At 37.3% G+C, this 23,642-nt stretch overlaps 1 protein-coding gene across 2 annotated transcripts in view; it reads right to left on the reverse strand.

Annotated features, from left to right (window-relative positions):
• Positions 1-282: 282 nt before the first annotated feature.
• Positions 283-23,642, reverse strand: part of itpk1b (inositol-tetrakisphosphate 1-kinase b) — a 46,025-nt gene continuing 22,665 nt past the window's right edge. For both annotated transcript variants that reach the window (XM_016246153.1, XM_016246152.1), the window contains exons 4-11: positions 19,514-19,639; positions 16,496-16,613; positions 7,807-7,905; positions 7,461-7,501; positions 6,884-7,049; positions 5,309-5,376; positions 5,022-5,184; positions 283-2,080 (exon numbers count right to left, since the gene is read on the reverse strand). In XM_016246153.1, the coding sequence (XP_016101639.1) occupies positions 1,779-2,080; positions 5,022-5,184; positions 5,309-5,376; positions 6,884-7,049; positions 7,461-7,501; positions 7,807-7,905; positions 16,496-16,613; positions 19,514-19,639 (1,083 nt within the window). In that variant the 3' untranslated portion in view covers positions 283-1,778. The remainder of the gene's footprint in view (positions 2,081-5,021; positions 5,185-5,308; positions 5,377-6,883; positions 7,050-7,460; positions 7,502-7,806; positions 7,906-16,495; positions 16,614-19,513; positions 19,640-23,642) is intronic.

Raw genomic sequence — 23,642 nt, forward strand, 5'->3', positions numbered from 1 at the left:
GTCCATTCACACCGCTCTGGTTTACCACATTTAGACATTGTTTGTCAAATATCTCCACACATTCATTCCTCTCACAGTGAACAAAACAAGCTGTTTTCTGTTGGTCTTCAAACGTGTAGAAGTAATCCAAGTCACTTTATGGATACTAAGTGGGCGAAATTTCTTTTATAAACAGGAATACAAATAAGATGATAATTTGTGTAATTCTGCTGTGGGATGCCCAAGGCTTTCAATACAATATATGCAAACAAGTTTCCAAAAGAGAACCTAAAAAGCTTCAAATCCCTTTTTGGCTTTATTACATTTGAATTAAATGTATAAATTACTGCTCAATTGTTCAGATGGTTTTAAGCACATTGATATTAGTGCTAAACCAATTTTGAAATTAATTTAAATCAGCAACCAAATGCAATGTTTCACTAACAATGCGATGTATAAAACAAATACTCTGTATTCATTAGTAATTTTCAGACAAGTTAGCGATTATTCCATTTATAATGAAGAATAATGTCAAATTGCACAAATCTAATATATATATATTTGTTTAGTTTTTTTTACCAAGGAATGGTAACCAAGAATCAAAGCGCTGAACTCTCAGTGGAAGAGATGTGTTCTTTGCAATTAGAACAAGACAAAATACTCCCAACATATACATTAACATCCATCCTATGCAGTTTGTTCTGTACTAATCTGAAGCGGAGTCATAAATATGACTTTCAAAACTGGATCACATACAAAACATTAGAACTTTTGTCTGCTAAAAACCAACACACGCATACAAGGAATGTCAGAATATCCTCTTGCAAACGTCCAACCAAACTTAACATTGCGCAACAGACAAACGTAAACAAAGGTGTGTGTTTGTAGAGTAATTTACGACAGCTTCGAACGTGGCTCAGCCAATCAGAATCAAGGACCGGAACTCTCCGTTTTATAAGAGGAATTTTAGAATAGTAGAATTTTAGCCTCTTCAAAACATTAATGATACTTGACAGTTCACCTGGAACTTCATCATTCGGTTTCCTCCCAACTTCATATAATACTTTATGATATGATGCGTTGAAATGCACATGAAAAATGTCAGGTGTCACAATGTTTACAGAAGGATGATGAAAGTCTTCTGGAACATTATGAAAAGATTACGGAGTGTCACAAGATGGCACACGGCCTACAAGAGCTGCACGCCAAGCTTTCGTTTGTCTTACGGAGCAGATCTATAGACGCCGCACAACAACATGGATCCTCACAATATAAGATTTCCACTAAATACAGAGCACAAAGACATTTAAGGTGTCCTGTCTGTTAGATTATTGGGTGTGTTTGTGTTCTGTGTCATTAAAAACACACACGACTGTTAGTTTTTTCCCCATCAGCAACAAAAGACAAACTTCAGAACCTTTTCCAGCGTGGATATCCAACATGCCTAACGTGTTCAATTAATTAACATCCACTGTGATTCAAATTAAAAATGATTTTTAAAAAAAAAATAATAAAATAGCTGCTGATCACTGTTGATTTCCCGAAAGTTCGCATTACAGTACTGAGTTGTTAGACTGAAGAGAAAGAAAATGAAAAAATGAAACGTATACAAAGGCATAGGAGATAGAATCCAATGCCCATTATCAACATCATTATGATTATTCCCAATATAGTTTATTTTTGATTACAGATATTTCATCAGTATAATAGTTATTACTGTTATTGTATACTATTCAGTTTGTCTTCACAATTTGTTCAGGGAAGGACGGCGGGACGAGGGGTGCATGGGGACACGGCAGTTATTGTGACGAGGCTTTAGTGGCTATCGTGGACACGCAGTGCTGTTGGAAGTTGGGGGACATGGCCGAGTTGCAGCCCAGCCTCTGACATGGGCCTTTCAGACCACCGTCGCCCTCCACGATCCAGGGGCTGCTGTCCGACTCTTTGCCGAGCATGCCGCAGCACTCCTGGGACGGGGCGCGGTTGCGCTCTCCTGCGCCTAAAGAGGGCGGGGCAGAGGGGTCACTGGAGGAGTGGTCTTGGAGGACGCTGATGATGTGGTTGAGGAGATCATTGAAGAACTCTGGGACACCCTCATACCCTGAGAAGAGTAAAAACAAGTGGTCATGAAGAGGATTTTTGAGCACAAACTGGTCAGTGAGAACATGCTATTAAAACAAAAACAAAAAATCGGTCTGTGCAATGAATACATTTCGCATAGTAGCACATATGCAATATAGTTTTTGTGAAGTGAGAGTTTGTTGTGTGCTTGGTTTGTGTGTGAGGTTAATCGATGGCACACTGCTATTTTACTTAGTAGTTGTAGTTTATTGTGCAATTTAAAAATCACGTCATAGATCTAACTCCACAGTTCCTAGTAGTGTTGTCCGGTTCGCAAATGAATCGTTACTTTGAACCAGTTCTTTTTAGTGAACTGGATGAACTAGTTCACCAAATCATACTGGACTATCTGAAACCGTTTGCGACTCAGGTCAGCACAGATCTAAATCAAAACTCACTTTTGGCTGTGCCTGACAGTCAGTCCAACTTGTAATGTCCTTTTACTTCTTAATATTGATATTGACAATATTATTTCCTAAAAAATCAGCTATGCAAAGGCATCTGGGTTATACAGCAGGAATGTTGTAATGTAAATCACGCCTAAACAAACTGAATGGTCCAATGTAGTTTCATTTTAAATGTTTATTTTTCATTATTTTAATTTCTTTTTATTTGATTTGATTTCTTTTATAACCAATTTTTGTTTGATGTTAAATGTTATATTTGATATTAATATATTATTTTAATATATTATATGCAAGTGGTATAACTAACATGTAGACAGCTATTTTGTCGTCATGTGACAAGAAGACCATAAAATATATTTAGTTCATGATGTCAAACTGCAAGACCCCAAGAAAACATGTTATGGCTCTCAAAAAATACTTGATGTTGAAAAACAGGTTGGAAATAAATATTAAGATAAATACACTCAATTATTCAAAATGTAGGGAAAATATGTAATAACTTTCACTTAAAGCAAAAAATTGGAAATGTTATGATACCCCATGAAACCAACATAAGGTTATTAGACTTATTAAATTATAAAACTTACATCCTACATATTTCCCTTTTCATCACCTTGCACATATCTGTTATTGATACAAACACATTATATATTTTTGGGAGACAAAGATGCAAATGAACCGCAACCAACCATCATCGGTTATCGGTATCGGCCAAAATTTTCATATTGGTGCATCCCTAATCTTACCAATTACGGTTCAAAAATTTGGGGTACGTTTTTTTCCCCCCACAAAATTATTAGTTTTCAACTTTGATATTCTTACGAAAAGTTTCTTAAGCACCAAATCGTAATATTAGAATGGTTTCTGAAGGATAATGTGACACTAAAGACAAAAACAGTTCTTTATATATTTTACAATATTACTGTTTTTACTGTATGTTTGATCAAACAAATGCAGCTTTGGTGCGCATAAGAGTGTATACGTGCAAATGAAAGAATTATTCAATGTTTTGTGTATATAAACTCTATCTGGCACGGGAGAGTTGCCTTGTAGTTAGCAGGATATTTGCATGGACAGATAACAGATACACACCAGGGAATGCATTGATGTCTATGACAGCGTGTTGGCCCGTCTGGTTGTTAATGATGACGTCGATGCCGAAGAGTGAAACACCAAGAGATTCCCGTAGAGATTTACACAGCTCCCTAATGACACCCTCATTCGGTGGTTGGGAAACACCTTCTACATTATCTCTCTGTCAAAAATGCAAACGAAAGAGAAGTATGCAATACCCATTGCTTAAATTCCCACCAGGATTTGTTGCATTAAAGCTTTAGTGAACACAATACTTTTTGTCGACTAGAGAGAACTGAACTTACAGATGTGAGGTCAGAGGATGACTCTGGCTTGGACACATTGTGGCTATTAAAGAAAATCGCTTTTCTGTCTGCAAAGGCATAAAAACAAACACATTACTGTGCAAAACACTTTCAGTTGAATAAAAGGGAAAGTGTAAGAGTGCAAGTGCACAGGAAGCCACTAGACAGCAGCAGAAAGCCGTGGTTCAGCTGAGAGAGTCAAAGCTTCAGGAGTGCCAGGCAGAGAGGGAGAATAAATAGATTGAGGAGGAGGAGGAGGAGGAGGAGGAGGAGCAAACACAAAAATCTAGTGCCAAGAGGATGCTGAGATTTATGGCCTCCCACTCAAATGCCAGTAAAGAAATTCATTAAGGGAGACGGCGACCCTCCATTTAGCCTTCCTTCTTTCTGCAGACATCAAAACACCCCACATATTCATGATGTACATCTATTAATCCTCAAATATTATATTTTTTTTAACCTAAGAAAATTTCTCTTCATCTGTATAGCTTCTAAATATGGCTGCCTCATGCCATTCAATAAAGAAAATCTATTTGAAGGTGAAATATTAAAAGGCATTAAAATGCAACATGCTTTGTAAAAGCCATATATGTTTTAAAACATTTAACAAAAATTTGGATATAAACCTTATTAATATTTGTAATTTATTTAATTTTGAAATTCTCTTAAAGCATGAAAATATGCATTGCATTGCTCAATAATGCCTGTGTAGAAACATTTTCAAAAATAAAGAATAATCGGTTATCGGTATCGGCCAAAATTTTCATATTGGTGCATCCCTAATCTTACCAATTACGGTTCAAAAATTTGGGGTACGTTTTTTTCCCCCCACAAAATTATTAGTTTTCAACTTTGATATTCTTACGAAAAGTTTCTTAAGCACCAAATCGTAATATTAGAATGGTTTCTGAAGGATAATGTGACACTAAAGACAAAAACAGTTCTTTATATATTTTACAATATTACTGTTTTTACTGTATGTTTGATCAAACAAATGCAGCTTTGGTGCGCATAAGAGTGTATACGTGCAAATGAAAGAATTATTCAATGTTTTGTGTATATAAACTCTATCTGGCACGGGAGAGTTGCCTTGTAGTTAGCAGGATATTTGCATGGACAGATAACAGATACACACCAGGGAATGCATTGATGTCTATGACAGCGTGTTGGCCCGTCTGGTTGTTAATGATGACGTCGATGCCGAAGAGTGAAACACCAAGAGATTCCCGTAGAGATTTACACAGCTCCCTAATGACACCCTCATTCGGTGGTTGGGAAACACCTTCTACATTATCTCTCTGTCAAAAATGCAAACGAAAGAGAAGTATGCAATACCCATTGCTTAAATTCCCACCAGGATTTGTTGCATTAAAGCTTTAGTGAACACAATACTTTTTGTCGACTAGAGAGAACTGAACTTACAGATGTGAGGTCAGAGGATGACTCTGGCTTGGACACATTGTGGCTATTAAAGAAAATCGCTTTTCTGTCTGCAAAGGCATAAAAACAAACACATTACTGTGCAAAACACTTTCAGTTGAATAAAAGGGAAAGTGTAAGAGTGCAAGTGCACAGGAAGCCACTAGACAGCAGCAGAAAGCCGTGGTTCAGCTGAGAGAGTCAAAGCTTCAGGAGTGCCAGGCAGAGAGGGAGAATAAATAGATTGAGGAGGAGGAGGAGGAGGAGGAGGAGGAGCAAACACAAAAATCTAGTGCCAAGAGGATGCTGAGATTTATGGCCTCCCACTCAAATGCCAGTAAAGAAATTCATTAAGGGAGACGGCGACCCTCCATTTAGCCTTCCTTCTTTCTGCAGACATCAAAACACCCCACATATTCATGATGTACATCTATTAATCAAAATATTATATTTTTTTAAACCTAAGAAAATTTCTCTTCATCTGTATAGCTTCTAAATATGGCTGCCTCATGCCATTCAATAAAGAAAATCTATTTGAAGGTGAAATATTAAAAGGCATTAAAATGCAACATGCTTTGTAAAAGCCATATATGTTTTAAAACATTTAACAAAAATTTGGATATAAACCTTATTAATATTTGTAATTTATTTAATTTTGAAATTCTCTTAAAGCATGAAAATATGCATTGCATTGCTCAATAATGCCTGTGTAGAAACATTAGTTTATTCTGAACTAAGTAATGTTTCTCCATTAAAATTTGCACCTATGTATTCAGACTAAACAATCAATAAATCAAATACAATGTATTTGTTTTAATTTAATTAAACACATATATATATATATATATATATATATATATATATATATATATACTGTATATATATTAAGAAAATAATAATTCATAATTAAAATGTATTATGTGGTGTTATGAGTTCTCATTGGCTTTGCACTGGGCTTAAAACATGATAGTTTTGGTCATTAAAATCTTTACAAAATTAAAATAAACTCTGATTTCCAGAATCTTACTGAATAACTTTACAAACCTGCATAAGAAATTCCTCAGCCTTTTTATTTCACACCTTCACAGAATTCTTAGAAATCACTAACAGCCTGCTCTGTCTTTAGAAACACTGTGCCTCTTTTTTTTCTTTGTTTTAATCTTCTAAACAGGTTTTCTCATTTGAATACTGCTGGAAGGCAAGGCATGTGGGGCACAGCGCTGACTTCCTGAATTTGCATTAAACTAAAAAGTCGCTCTCCCAGTAACCGTAACTGGTTTGCATGGACTACAAGTACATTAGCATATGCAAACGGACAATACTTTATAGCAGCCCGCAGTGGAAACCAGACTTGGGTAAGCACTTTTGCTGACTGGGTTGCAGCAAAATTTGATCGACTCTTTTCACTGCAAAATCAGCTATGCAAAGGCATCTGGGTTATACAGCAGGAATGTTGTAATGTAAATCACGCCTAAACAAACTGAATGGTCCAATCGCAGTGAAACGAACCATTTCGCAGCAGTGGCCTTTCATGGAAATAACATGCATAAAGAGCTGAAGTGTGGGCTGAAGGTTTACCAGATGGTCCAGAGGGGAAGTTCTTGAGTGATGGTCTCTCCACCACAGTGTACGACTCGCCCACCACGAACACCTTATAGAGCACGGCATTGTGGTTTATAAAACTCTGAATGACACACGGTGGCTTCACGTCTTTTAGGTCCTCTGCGTTGAATATTATAGCCATCTGTTGTGAGAAGAGACAAAAGATGAAAACACTCTCAAAAGTAAAGCTTCCAAAAGAGGCTTTTCACCGTAATTCCACAGAACCCCCATTTTGGGTTCCACAAAGAACATTTGTTACACAAAGAAAACTTTTGCTTTCTTAGTATGAAGAACATACTATTTAATAATCTTAAGATTTTTTTCACTGTAAAGAACCTTTTGTGCATATCAAGCGGATGTTGACCAAAAAAAAAAAAAAAGAATCTTGTGTAGTTGAACTTTCCAGATTAACTACTAGTGAGGTTCAGCTTCACAGAGAATGCTGACTTCAAAGGCAGCTCAACTAGGTTTTGAAACAATGCTTTGAGTGTATTAGTGTTTCATGAGCTCTGTGGTCACGTTTCACAAAAACAGAGTTAGAAAAGTCTCTTACCTCATGAGAGTTAGTTCCGTGAGCAACCCGTGTTTTGCAAACTGTGCAGGATGAGAAGAAAAGAAAAACACTCTAAGGTAGCGGATGAGTTTGTTTAGTTAGTAATGCATGCAATCTAGTTTTGTGATTTAATAGCAGTTTAGTAAGGGACATTATTGAAAACTGCGTCTTTGTGGTCATAGCTATTGGTGCAGTCACTTGATTTTTGTCAATCAAATTTTAAGACTTCTTTTCTGCACAAATAAAATGAATGCTGTATGACCATACAAAACAAAATCATGCAAAATCTCAAAATAAATAATGTATATCAGATTATTTTACTTAATTAAACAAGGTGGGAACTTACTGAAAGGGAATGTAAGACCGTGCTGCTTGATCTGCTCCAGTGTGTCTGGGCCACACTCACTGTTCAGCACCATAAATGGAGGAGAACAGATCCTCACATCTGCAGAGAGAACGAGAGACAGGACGAGACAGGTGAGTCCTGCTCCAATGTTATATGCATTAATGAGATTCCATGGAGGTCTTTGCTGGTTTGGTGCTAGTTTAGCAGGTGGACCAAGCTGTTCTCCATCAAAACAGCAAAGATAATAGAGGGAAAATGCAAAGGTTTGCGAAACCGACCGTCGTCGTGTGAGCAAAAGTTTAATAAAATCTTTCACTGTACTTCAATGAGTTTAAAATGCATGAAAAACACTATCCATCAGCATTATTTATCTCAAATGGCAGTTGATTGGCTGACGCAGGAACCTGGAAGTATGCAATTTGAAATCTGGCATCTTTGCTAATGGAGCCTCAGAACTTTTAACAAAGCAAAAAAAATAAAATAAAAATAAAAATAACGCATTAAAAAATTCAAGTGAAATTTTTTTTTTTCATTTTAAAAATATGTTTTTATGTTATGTTAATGTTATGTTTTTGATGAAAGATTATGAAGACGTATGAACTTAAAAAGAAAAATGATGTGCAAAGGCAAATTATTTATAATAAACATCCTTTCAATGTTTCATAAAAACACAAGAATTGGTGATTTATGATTACCGGTAAGTTATTGAAGAACACCAAAAAAAAAAAAACAAGCATAACAAGCAAGAAATACCAAATGTCAAAGCACTAAAACTCCCACTGACCAGCGGTGATGATCATTTAAGCAGGGAAAAGGGAAGCAAAAACAATATAAAAAGACATCTGAATTGTGGAACAGGCAGGACTAGTTAGGTGAGAGTAACTAGACACATTTACGCATTCACAGGGATGATGTTATTTGGTAAGAGTAGATGTTATCCCCCACGACTCTTATAGAACAACTTGTGTAAGGTCTTCTGTCAACAGTTACTCCTCTGGTTGCCTTTACTTCCATATTTATTTTACCGAATGGAGAACAATGGACAGAAGGCACTGAGCCCGACTCACTCTGCATAATGCAGAAGCCAGTCAATAGAAGCGCAGCAATTTGACCCATGGGTTCAAGGCTTTGTTTGAAAATACTGTAGTCTCACTGTCCTGGGCATCACTCAGATGAGCAAACAGAGCCATAGATGGAACAAAAGCGTCAATAGCTGTGAATGAGTAGCTATGTTTGCGAATTCCGACCGGAGGCACATTATCGGATAAGGATGAATCATCAAAACAGAGATGCATACTGGGCTTAACTTGGGAATAGGCTCTTCTGACTTGGGCCAGTAAGCAACCGCCCAGAGGTTCAGTGAATGAATCTGCTTTGGTGCAGAGTATCAGTGTTCGTGCTGTTATCTAGGCAGATAAGGCATGTTTTGGGAGTTTTTTTTTTTTAAGTGTAGCACAGGAAATGAGTTGAAGAGCGAAGCCTCAGCAGGCCGATGACACAGCGCACTGATATGATCACGGTAAACCGCCTGTGTGGAGAGGTAGCAAAACTGATGATGAGATGCTTTTCAAAGCTGAAGAAAAGACTCGACATGACTCAAGAGTTTAGTACACATTATGAAACACTTCATCACACAACTTGTATTTCAAGAAATGGTAAAATAACATTTTAAGACTACTGAAAACTTCAATATATAAATTATAAAATGGTTATTCCATATACGTAGTAAGGTTTCACAAAATAAAACCGAGCAAATAAAGTGTAATGATATTAATAAAAACATTATTTTTCCACCAAACAAAGTAGTTGCTCAGAAACAGTTGTGGTTGCAACAAAGTGGTTGTTAAGCAACACACAAACGTAAACAAAGGTGTATGTTTGTGGAGTAATTTACAACAGCTTTTGGAACTATGAATTTTATAAAAATACATTAATAACAGTAAAGGCCCATTCACACCAAGGACGATAACTATAAAGATATCGTTTTAAAAATCGTTCTCAATATTAAAGAATAGCAGTCCACACACCACAGCTATAACGATAAAGGCACAGAGAAGCGATATCGTTGGAATCGCTTTCAGAACGATTTTTTCCAGCTGATGAACGATAAAAATATTCACAGCCAATCAGGATCCATCCTGCTGTAACGAGCTCGAGAATTTAAAGTGGCAGACGTGCTTGCACTTAGAATAAACAGACGATATCGTTCTTGGTGTGAACGGGCCTTAATACTGAAAATGCATTGCAATTTAAAACAACGGTTTCCTATTTGAATATATTTTAAAATATAATTTATTCCTGAGATGGCCAAGCTAAGTTTTCAGCATCATTACTCCACTCTTCAGGGTCACATGATCCTTCAGAAATCAGTCTAATACACTGATTTAGTGCTAGAGATGCATTTATTTTTATTATCTATGTTGAAAGCAGTTGTGCTGCTTAATATTTTTGAGGAAACTATTATACTTTTTTCAGCTGATGAATGGAAAGTTTGATAAAACAGCATTTACTTACAATAGAAATCTTTTGTAACATTATAAATGCCTTTACTTTGACTTTTGATCAATTTTGTGCAGCCTTGGTGAATAAAAGTATACATTTATTTTAAATAATAATAATACTTACCCCAAACTTTTGAACTATAGTGTATTCATAGTTGAATGCATAGAGGACTAACTCAAAGTTCCTCAAAACCAGCAAACGCGAAAACAGTCGACCAAAAAGGTCAGTATTGATTGGTCAAAGTCCCCCATTCAGGAATAAAATCGCAAGCTCCGTTCACTTCCCGTTTTGCCTAGCTAGCTTTTGAGTTGGTAAATGATGGTATCGCTACTGAAATATCATGTAGTGTTGAAACAGAGAGAGCTGTGCTGGTTTTCTTATCAGAGCTGGTCCATTTATCCAGCTGCTAGCTTTTTGTTCTCCTATTCCAGAGGAAGCTTACATAAGCGTTTATGAAAGCCAGTAATAAATGGCAGTAGCAATCTCCGACAAGCGATTTAGTGGTGTGAGCAACCTACTATTACCATTTATAAACATTTCAAGCATCCAGACTTACATGTTCGGTAAGAAAATATTTCCAGCGTGTTGTTCGCTTTTCAAAAACTGAAACAAATATAGTAATGCACTTGCAATAGAAGCCTATGTGGCAACGTTTCTGCAAATATGAATAATAATGTTCATTTTGGAAGCATCAAGACCATGTAAAGTTAGTAAACTTTCATGCAATACACTCAATTAATGATGTTACGCAACTATCCACAAGTACTGTTCAGACAAAGAAAACCATTAAACTAGATAACCCTAACCTAGATACTCACCTCAAAAAGACAATTGAGATTACTTACAGATCAGATAATAAACATTTTCTTCCTGTCCAATTCACGTAAATTCTGAAACAAAATGTAGAGAACAGCTGCCCCATTGACTTGCAATGTGCTTTATTCTACATCGGTTTTTCGTTTGATTTTACAAACTGAGGCAAAGTTCTAGAAGGTATTTGTACAAGACTTCAGTGCCGAGATTTTAAGAAATTTATGTTTTTGAAGGCTGTTAATACATGACTTATTATTAGAAATGTCAATTCTATTTAAATTGGCCAAGAGTTGTTCAGTAAATAAAAAGGGAAGAGTAATGAGATCCTCTTTAGCAGGTACAAACGCTTAGTGATGTTCCCATTTCTGGCTCAGTGAGGATCAATCTGTGCTCTGTCTAAACACTTCAAGCTCTCTGCAGACCTGCCGGAGCCGGCCGAGACATTTATATGACATTTATGGAATGTTTAGAACACGTTTATGAAGCACTGCTATGGAGTTTTGGCTCCGATTCTGCCGGACAGCACAGACGGGAAGCGTAATATCATACGAGCCTCTTCCTCCATCCATTCACTCCTTTGTTATGGAAAAAAACATTTATCAAACTAAATCTCTGAGACCCTATTTTCCCAGATAAAACAGTACCAAAACCAGTTCAAACTACAAAAAAAAAAACACCCTTTGAGCTGATCAGATTTGAAAACTGCTAAACACAATACCATGAAAGCAGATGCCTTGTACAGTGAAATGCTCCGTCTCATGCACAAACAAATGGTGTCCTGCTTTGTCTCCACAGACAGAATGTAAGACAGCAGGACAATGTTAAGGTGAAGCTCTTCAGGATGTGCATGAGTCATATGGTCAAGAGTGGAGCCAGAAAACGTGGGACTAACCACTAGGCGTCTCATTAAGAAATAGACTAGAATTGACTGAGGACTGGGATGACAAACAGCATTCATTACGGCACCAGTGTGTGGGCGACTTCCTGTGTGCTGGTTCATCAACTGATACCTACAAGCACAGATCATAGATCCGTTCCCAGAACCTAGCGAGCTACCAAAAGTCTAAAATTAAATTTAAAGTTCCCCTGAAATGCTTAGAAACACGCAGCATTACTCTATGTGTTGACGTCATTTTAACTGAAACAGGAAGACAGGGCGGGACATATCACGCAGCCCCGCCCCTTTTTAAAATAGCCAATAGCGTTCGTTTATATCACAGCTTGGGCTAGAGCCGTTCCGAGCCACTGAGCTCCGTAAAGCCGCATTTGACAGGGTATGCCTCCAGCCTCCATCACTCATTTGGCTCAGTTTTAGCTCTACATTCCATGTCACTCTGTCCTTCTTACTGAAAATAAACAGTGTCCATGGCTAACTTTTTCCAGACAGTATTACACTTGTACTACACCGCACGCCCTGCACTGCGGTCCATCTGTCATCAAAAAACCTCATCACCTGTATTCTGTGTTAAAAATGTTAACAATGTATGCAGTGTAATATAAGTAAATAGTGCTGTGCAGTATTTAATTTCAATTTAAGTAGTTATCCAGGGTTCAACAACTAGGTTTGCTGTGCTTGTTTGTAGGGCTGCACAATTTGTGATTAGATATCAATATGGCTATAAAATAACAGCAACAACCGCAATAATACGGTAATATTGTTGTTAATATTACTAAATAAAATTAAAATACAAATACATTAACTGTAAAATTATAATACTAGTATTATAAATACTAGTGGCACTAACTGTGATGTTGAGTCAGTTGCTCGGTCCATTGAGCCATGGCAATGACAGCTCAGTGCGGTGCGAGCTCTGTAACATCGCTCCGCTTCGTCCCACATTTGGTGTGTTTGGCTTCCCATGCAAATGCATGTTAAAGCTACCAAATCTCAGAGCACATGCAGAGATGGAGTCTGTGTGGAACAGCACTTACTGCGAAACAAGCCGCTCTGAGATGCTGCACACGCTGGCAATAATGAGCTGCTCACGGATAAGAACACAGTGCTGTGCTTCACTCTGAAACACGCAGCACATATATTTAATCATAGCCTTTGCGATCTGATAATTGCACCAAGGCATAATCGCTATTGACCCGTGGCAAAGACCCGCCCCCCTTACTGTTGCTACGTCCGACAAGCCATCGCACTCTCACGCCACACATGTTCTCACGCAGTGAAACATACAAATTTTGATTTTATTTCGATTAATCGTGCAGTCCCAGGACCAAATCTCATGCATCATGTCTCAAAATACACCAAATTAATTTTGGGAGATTTCTATCCACTGGCATTAAGGTAGACTCTTGGGTGTTTATGCATTTTTAACATCAGTGGCATTACACATTCCTAGCAGACAATAAGACTGATGCTGCATACAAGTGTAAAAGCCTCTTATGTATGCTACAATGCACATTTATTGAAAAAATGAAATGAAGATGAGAGAAATGTTGATTATAAATATATCTCAGTCAGTACCGAAAACTATTTTACCCAATATGGTGTGAACGCTGCTATGCTTAGAGTATCTAGAGCGGCTGCCACTTGTGTTGCTATGGTAGCCACTGTAACCATACTTTCTGTTGCTAAAGAGAGGGATGTGGCACTGTGTCTGCCTGTAAATGTGAGAGGACGAAAGAAACCGAGAGGGTGACAGATGGCCAGGGTATAATTTGGTAGTTGTGTTATCTGCAAGTACTGGCGTCATCCAATCTAACATTTACATTGCAGCATGTTTAATGTTGCAACAGTCAATTCAACATGTTGCGATTTAATGCATTTAATACCACCTGACCTGACCTATACGAACATTTTTAGAATGAGTTTTCCTACAACTGGAGAAATCTTTTTGAGAGGCTGCTGGTAAACTTCTTTTAATCTTGACACAGTGTCTAAAAACAGACACTTACAGGGCAAAACATGACTCAGCGGTTAATTTGATTTGGCAAAAAAAAAACTGAGAAATTTAAAACAATTCAAGAACGCATCCTGTGCATCCTTTTGAATTCTTCATTGTAGGGCTTTTCCAGAAAATACCTACATATGTGATTAATTGCGATTAATTTAATTAGGGGTATTTAGTGCCATATCATGTAATTAATTTGATTTAAAGGGGTCATATGATGCGATTTCAAGTTTTCCTTTCTCTTTGGAGTGTTACAAGCTGTTCGTGAATAGATAAGATCCCTAAAGTTGCAAAGACTAAAGTCTCAAACCCAAAGAGATATTCTTTATAAAAGTTCAGACTTGTCCACGCCCTCCTAAAACACCTTGTTTAAACACGCCCCCACATGTCTACGTCACTGTGTGGGAAGATTTGCATAACGCTGCCCAAATGTTCACGCAAAGAAATAAGCCGTAACTTTAATGTTGCTGTAGCCGCCGCCATGTGGTGAAGACGCGGTGTTTCTCGTTGTGAAAACGAAACTACTTTGTTTGGTCTTCCAAAAGAGGACACGACTAGAAATCAGTGGTTAAGTTGTATTTACAACACTGTTCCAGAACAGTTCAACCCAAATATTCAGATGTGTCCAGCGCATTTTATGGAGGACTGTTTACTGATCCTGGGAGAGTAGACTACAATACCGGCTGTTCTGTCTCACAGACTGCAAGTAAGTTTTCATATTTAAAGGATTTGCTACTGATGATTCAAACGTGAGTATCCGATCACAAATGCAGACATGGTTTTATGTTTACGCGGCGCAATGCAACGCAATGCGTAAAAAGACAGTATAAGTCATTATAATCCGTAATTATGTCCCCACTGGATGCAACAAATGCCTCATTTATAATGGGTTTTAATGTTTTTGTCTCATCGCTCCGGCCGGACACGGCATCACAGTATGGTAAGGGGCGTAACATTTCCGTCACACTTTTGAGGTATTCGGCCAATCACAACACACTGGAAAGCTGGCCAATCAGAGCACACCTCGCTCTTCAGACCGATGAGCTTTGTAAAAATCGATGTGTTTCAGAAAGGCGGGGCATAGAGGAGAAACAATAATGTACAGTATGTGGAAAATAATGTGTTTTTTTTACCTTAAACTGCATAAACACATTTCATTACACCAAATAATGTTCTTTTTAGCAACATCATATGACCCCTTTAAATGTTTGCGGCATAACTAAAGTCTTTTTTATGGTTTCGTTAGATAAAGAGTGGGATGCTCTGATATCAGTGAAAAAGAAGAAAAGGAGAGACACAGACTGGGGGCTTACAGATGATTTTGTTACATAACCATCGGTCACGTCTGGTTCAATAGAACCCGGACACACAGGAAGCCCACAAAGACAAATATAGATGAACATACGCTCCTGCTCAGGGAAGAACCAAATGCTTTCTGTGGAGGGGAGATGAGGTCGCTATAATATGGGTGTTCTGGAGAAATCCACAATTTAAAAGATTAATTCACCCAAAAATTAAAGTTAATTATTAAATGTCATTATTCGCTCACCCTTATATTGCTTTAAACCTGTATGACTTACTTTATTGAAATACAAAACAAGAAATTTTAAAAGTACTTGTCACTTTTTTCCATGCAATTACAATGAATGGTGACTAGTAGGGCTGTCACTATACCAAAAACATACGTTACGATACTACACCAGCTGAAGTATCATGATATCAAGTAGTATCACGATACCGTGAAATATTGTGGTAATTCATCATTCACAATCTGCAACGGCCTGTTTTTTTTTGTTAATCTCTGTTCCAGACATAGACACATAAAGTGCATTGCAATCATTTCCCAAAATGTAATTTGTGTGTAAATAAAAGATGGTAGATGGTAGGTGAACGTGTGAAGTGCAGATCAAGGAGCAATTCACTCACAAATGAATCAGATACGGTTTATTTTCCACATGAACATGCAGAGCTACAAGGTGGATATTAAGATTTCCAGTGAATAACGACTGAAAATTTGTCACACAAAACTTTCATAAGGCTTCAGAATATTGTGCATGAGTCCATGTCTATGATACTTTCATTGTGTTTTTTGTCATTTTGAATCTTGACAGCCCCAGTCCCCATTCCCTTCCATGATATGGAACAGAGCAGTCAGGATATTCTTTAAATACACCTTTTTGGTTCCACAGAAGAAAGTAAAAAGATAATGGGTGAGTAAATGTTAACAGCAATTTACATTTTGGGAGAACTATTCTTTTAAGCAAAGCAAAAGAACGGAATGAGAACATGTTGCAGGTTAGACTCAAACCTGTTTTTCCTGCATGAGCACCAAAGCTCAACATGCCAACTGCTGTGTTACAGCTCTTACCAGACCATTACTTTACAAAGTTCACCCCAAACTGTGAGTGCATCTTGTAGTTAACCTTGTATAACCTGAAAATGGAAGAAGGAACAGGGGTGCTGGATCACAGTACCTCTCATGCAGTCCTCTATCCTGTGCACCAGCTGGTAGGACTTGCAGCGGTCCAGCAGAGTTCGGATGGCTGGAAGTGGGTCAAGAATGATGGTCTCTGGGTGAGCGTCAATATAATCCTGCAAGACCAGTGGAACAGGTCACAACAAGGAAGGTGTACAGGAGACATTAGTCAATAACCTGACTAACTGAAATCTTCAAGTTCTAGCATTACTTACTGGTCCTGTTAAAATGCAACTATCTAACATGTATAAACTTGTATGCATTAATGAACACGCCGCACATACAAAGACATGTACACATGAAGCCTGTTACATTGCTGTTATGTAAAAGAAACAACATCTCAGTCTTGCATTCAGTTGGCATAACAACTCGCTGTCTTTCTCTTCACTGTCCCCATGCACTCCAATCATATGATAACATTTGACTGAATATGATGAAATGCATTCTTTTCTCATTTCCATCAGTCATTTACTGTCATTGATGGGAAATTTAGTCACTGATCCCAGTGTACTGATTGTTAGCTCAAATCAACTCCAACATCTGAATGGGTGAAGACACATTCTACCAGCTCTGAGCAAAATAGGTTACACAACAGCAAAAAAAAAATAAAAGATCTCCAGTTTTCACAGGATTTTGATTGAACACTATGTCAGTGCTCAGATCATTCTGTGTCTTATGTAAATCTATGTACTGTACACATTAAGCGCATGCTTAGTGAGAGCGCGGTGTTAGGAGAGAGCTTTGTTTAAGAACATTAAGAGGCTCAGCGCTCTTACGTTCTCATTTAGAGGTGAGTAGCTGAGGTGACATTTCACAAGACGACAAAACAAAAACAAAGTTGTATGATGGGAATCAGAATGGTCTTTTGTGCAATATTACCATTATAATAAAATATAAAATACACACATACAACCATATTTTATGTTTTTGAACGAAGTCTGTTCCCCAAGGCTGCATTTATGTGATCAAACTGTAATATTGCTAAATATTATTTCAATTTAAATAACGGTTGTCTATTTTAATATACTTTAAAATATAATTTATTCCTGTGATGCAAAGCTAAATTTTCATCAGCCATTACACCAGTCTTAAATGTCACATGGTCCTTCAGAAATCATTCCAAGCAGCTCCGCTCATGAACGCTACTTTATCAGATAAAAATGCCATCTAAACTATTCTGAAGACAGTCGGTTCCCTTCAGAGATACATTCATATAAAACACCCGCGACGCGTTTTGATTTTGAAACATGCAGTGCTCGTTTATTCAACGAAGTCAAACGCCACAAATAAATCAGTGTATGGGAAACACAGGTAATGGATATCGAAATATCGGAAATGTTTAAAAATCATATCACCGTTATTGAAAAAAATTATATCGCGATACATATTGATATTGAATTATTGTCCAGCCCTATAATATGCTGGTTTATTATTAATGTTGGAAACTGGTGCGCTGCTTAATATTCTTTTGGAACCTGTGATGCCTTTTTCAGGATTCTTTGATGAATAAAAAGTTAAAAAGAACAACATTTATTCAAAATCGAAATCTTTTGTAACAATATACAACAATACAATATATTATATAATTTCTGTAGTCATGGTTCCAACTATTTTTTTCAATCCAGTGATTTATTTACTTTTTTTTTTTTTTACTGAACTGTAGGAAATTAATGTACACATAAATAAATTATAATACAAGATGTAAAGAATTTAAAAAAATTATAATAATTATATTACATTGTGTCAGTATATTGCTGTACCAACAAATCCCTATAATTTGAGGTTGAGTATGATGCAATTTCTGCTAAAGCAAACACTGAACTTTATGCACTATTAAAAATGTATACTATAACTAAAATTGAAAACCCAAACACAAAGCAAGATAATACAAATAAAATTATCTTGGATTAATAAAGACTTAAAATGCAAAACCTTTCTCATACTGATCTTTGCTCTGTAATTACTGCTTTTAATTTCCTTTCACTTACAAGTGAATGACAGAGATTAAATTCATGTAAATGAAATAGAATCAGAGTCTGAAGCCAAAAAAATCTGTCTGTGACCATCATACACTACATGTGTTATGAGCCCGAGTCATTTGTCCATTGATTCCATTCTGTCCTGTGTATATAGTCTCTGTGTACGTGCATGTGCATGTTCGTGTTACAGGTGGGCGGTTCCTTATAATTTGCTGGAGGCTGCGATTGGTTCTCCTCCTCACCTGATCCAGATATAAGGACCGCCCCAAATACTCAACCTTCTGCCATTAATGTGCCATGGTGCGTGACTGTGTAGCGTATTGCCTTTGCTGTTTCGCCATCATCATTTAAGTCTTAAAGTGTCTGCCTAGAGAGATTGTGAGTGTGATTGTAATTTTGTCATAGTGTTCGTGATTTCAACCCGTGTTATTTCTTGTTAACTTGACCCACGCCTGATTGACTACTATTTTGGATTCTGATTTTGAACTGTTAAGATATCGACTTGTACATATTTTACTTTGTAAAAAAGTTTTGGCGGTGTAAATGGCGTTTGACGCCATTTTTTTCTTTCTTAAATCTAAAATTTTTGGGTTTAGAGAGTCAGGTAAGTTTGAACTATTTTGTTTTCTTTAATTTTGGTTTAGGAAGTGTAAAGGGTTAAAAAAGCTCATTTTGTTTGTCATTTAGCTTTGTCTGCCCCTGACGCTAAATTGTAAATAAAACTCTTGTTATTCAGCATCTCTCTGGTATTGAGACTCTCTTCCTTTTCCTGTTACGGCTGACCCCCAGCGGTCGCAACAACATGATTTGCTATGAAATCGGTCAACTCCAATCTACAGGCTGGTTCTGACTTTCAGCAACAAGCGTCAACTTCTTCAGACTGTAAATTGAGGCAAAAATCTGGGCAAAAGTTGTGTAGTGTATTCCAGCCTTTAATAAGATTCAAATTCCTGCATCTTAATCAGAGCTGCAGATCTAGGCAGTGGGCTGAAGACGACAGCACACATGCTCAGACAGGCCCTCAGCACACCTCTCACCTGCACACGCTGGACCAGCAGCAGGGACTGGGTGTCATTCTGGTCTGCTTCCAGGATCAGGTCTGTTAGCTTGTGAATGATGACGTCCAGGGGACCCTGCTCCTCTAACGGCTGACTCAGGTCAAGCTGCGGAGAAGGGAAAGGTGAAAGGTCATCATTTACACTTAGAGCATGAATCTACAGCAGTGCTGACAAGGTCAAAGATCAAAGATGTTAAATACCACTACACTACATGTACTGAACAAATTGATGTCTACTGACTCTACCGGCTGTGTTTCCATAATAATAATAATGCATGGCTGACATGAATATGTTTGTAGAATTTGCATTCAAGAAAAACAACATGAAACAAATTGTTGAAGTTGAGTCACTTTTGCAGATAGAACTGTAAATCAGCATTAAAGGGACAATTCACCCAAAAATCTAAATCTGTTTATGCAGAATAAAGCATTAATATGTGCTTTATACATACTAATAAACAGCCAATATGCTAGTAATATGCACTCTAATAAGCTACTAGTTAATAGCGAGAACTGGTCCTTAAAATAAAGTGTTACTGAATTGCTTTTAAACTCCAATGTCCCTTTCATTTAGTGATAGATTAAACGAGTGGCATGTTTAGAATCTTGTAAAAATTTGCACACAAAAAAAAAAAATTTGCAATGGACTATTTATGGCTGAGAGCTGCAAGGACACAATCTATTTCCTTGTATGGTTGAATGTTTAAACCCATCTGACTTTCCATAGTGGCTTTATATTTAGTTGTTTTTTCCCTTCCACTTGTTTTCAGCACGGGGCGTCCCACGAGTGGCCAGGCATCCATGTCAAGAGCAACTCCAGACTACACTGAGCTCAAATCCCATGGTGCTAATGTGCTGACAAACCTGTTCTGCCTCTGATAATCTCATGCTTACTGTACATGGACAGACGGTTCCACCACAAGCCATAAGTGGACAGTGGAAACACACCCCTGACGACCTACTATTGTGTACTTGTCCCTGCTAAGCAAGGTACAACAGCCACAACTCTCTCTCTGACAGTTTGTTGGCTAAACAGCAGCTCCTCCCTCACGCAGCGGGGCTTTAAAGTAACAGGAGACAGACCTCTAATATAGAATATACTACAGAGATACTATAATAGTTAATGCACAATAGTTCATGAAAGACAGGTGCTGGAAAATCGATACAGTGATAAGTGACGAAGTGACGTGACATGTGACAATCCCTGCCGGTACGAGACTCGAACCCCGCAACCTTTGAGTTAATAGTCCGACTCTCTAACCATTTACCCACGACTTCCCCAATATAATCAGATCAGATCAGTTCTTACCATTACAGGTACTTCATCATATTTCAATAATGCAACTAAAACCATAGATATTTATAGGTAGATGCCTCATTCGACAGCTCCAAGCACGTAGACGCGTCCGCCATCTTGCAACAGTCAACTTGACGTCATTCATCATAATAATCAATGAATATTCGAAGATGCCACAATCCTGCACAGCCGATGGTTGTAAAAACCGCCGGGATTTAAATTTCCGAAGAAACGGGATAAGCTTTCACAATGCGAGAGAGGGGCGGAACCATAGATATGTAAGGTTTGTGGCATCTTCGAATAATCATTGATTATTATGGTGAATGACGTCAAGTTGACCCTTCCAATATGGCGGATGGCTTACACATAGCGGCCCATAGAAACTAATAGTCACTAATGAGGCATCTACTTGTATAACCCTATGACTAAAATCACCATCACGAATATGCACACAGTTTCCCAATACTAAATATTATAATTAAATACTACTATTTATATAAAACATAATTTACTGAATCGTAATATTTAATAAACAACAACAACAGCCATCATAAAAGTTGCTAGGCAATTTAGTCAAAAGTACAAAAGCAGCACTCTGACATACAGCATTAAAGTGATATAAAATATAACAATGATGAGATTTTGCTCTCAGCCAAAACTATTTGCTCAGCAACAAATTATAGATTAATGAGACCAAAGACTGCAGATTTGGGCATCTGCCATGACACTCGCTGTGAGAATTACTGCAAGCGGAGTGATACAAACGGTGAAACAGTTGGAGCTCTGTTATCACTAGAATATCGCATTCCTTTCGGCCAATCAGATTCGAGGAACAGAAAGAACTGTTGTGTCTATATATACGTATCTGTATATATACAGTGGGTATAGAAAAGAATCACCCCCCTTTAAAATGACATTTTGTTCTTTGCAGAACTGCTCAAGTTCGGTTCAATTTGATAGTGACCGTTTGTGGACTGCAGTCCAAATCTGATCATCTACTTTTTTCAATCCAATGAACCCCTCACTAAAATATAAAGGCAGCGGTATAATTATATAGAAATATAAAATATTATCTGGAATATATTTATTCTTTTTATTTGATACACTATTATTTTGCTCACTATTGTAGAACTGTTAGAGGCATAAACATGAAATAATTATTATTATTATTAACATTTTTAAACTATTTATCATTTTACAAATTAATAAATAAAAACTAATATTTTAATTTACAATTACATTTTCTAATGTATTTTTATTTATACATATTATTGATAACTGTCCATCACACCCAAACGGTGTTGCATTAAATACATTTATCATTAACTAGGGTTGCCAGTTAAATATTTTGTGTTAATTAAACCATATTTCTTCATTTTTGCCTTTCCAATTTTCGTCACAGAAACAAGTCACTGGCAAATTATGTGCAGTGCATAATGTGCAGGTTTTTCAGTACTTCTCCAATGGTAATATCTCGTGTCATCTTAAACCCGAGACACACTGCACGATTTTCAGCTGTCCCTGACGAAAAGATTGGCGTTGTGAAACAATCGTGGCGATTTCTGTGATCATATGTCGTACAGTTTTATTCTTCTATAGTAATGTGCGTCGTAGTCTACGAGTCAATAGGTGTCAAAATCGTACAGTCCGCATGCATGTCGTACCCAAGTTTATCAGATCCATGTCGCACAGTGTGATTCGCAATGATCTTATAATATTGCTAAAATCATGCAGTTTGTAGAAGCCTTTATTCATGATGCTGAGAGCCACTTTCTTTTCTTCATTCACGTCTGTGTAGAGACACGACCATTCAGTTATTCATGATGCTTTAAGCCATCCGAGACACAAGTAACTAAACACCAACGTCTGCCTGCCTGCTACTCAAGGCACTACATGACCTGTGACGTCTGTCTCTGCTTTAAAACGCATTTCCATAGCTTATTTTCACTTAATGTTACACAGCCAGAAACCACAAGCAACCAAACAAACTTTATATGCAAATAAATAACCAATTTGAATCTAAATCTATTCACAGTATGTCAAATTCCTCCTGTCATTACTAAAACATCCTGAGAGCTGATGCCTGAAATGAGCAGGCAGAGGTCAGAGACTGAGCCAGCGCTGCACCGATGACGCAGATGGCTGCCAGAGGGAGATGTGCAGAATAAGAACCCAAAGATGAATTTAGGTGAGCTGTTCGGCCAGCAACGTCCTAAAGCTGTCATTCAGAGTTAACATCATCAGGATAAGAGCTGATTATAACCAGCAGCAACTTTGAAAGTAAGGCATTAAAGGCATGTCGCAATAATCAATATATCGACTTATCGCGCAATATATGTACATGACCTCAATCATTTTTGGTGACGCAATATATCGCCCATTATATTTACTTAAAAATGAATGTCACCATGCTTTGTACATTCCACTTGTGCCTGTGTCTTTTGCAGCTTCTTGTACATAACGCGGTGTAGTCATGAGGTGCTAGTTCAAATTTAAAAAATGCTTCTACAAACAAAGTTTAATCTGCAGATATGATCTTGTTTAGGGATCTGTGCCTTTGTGTATACGGACATCTGACTGCTGAGTGCTGAGTAGTGATTGTGTTTTTCAGCAATAGTGTGCACCTTTAACTTAGAGAGAAAAGAAGAAGGTCAGGGAAAAATCTGTAGATGGAAAAATCTCCATACAAGTTCTTTGTGCATTTTTCTTTTTTCTACTTTGCACTTTTTGTTAGAAAATATTTATTTACCATTTATTCAGGTTTTTTAATTCACGTTTTTCAATTCAAGTTTATTTGTACAGCGCTTTTCAC

This window comes from Sinocyclocheilus grahami, unplaced genomic scaffold, assembly GCF_001515645.1.
Source record: "Sinocyclocheilus grahami isolate Dianchi unplaced genomic scaffold, SAMN03320097.WGS_v1.1 scaffold787.1, whole genome shotgun sequence".
NCBI lineage: Eukaryota > Metazoa > Chordata > Actinopteri > Cypriniformes > Cyprinidae > Sinocyclocheilus > Sinocyclocheilus grahami.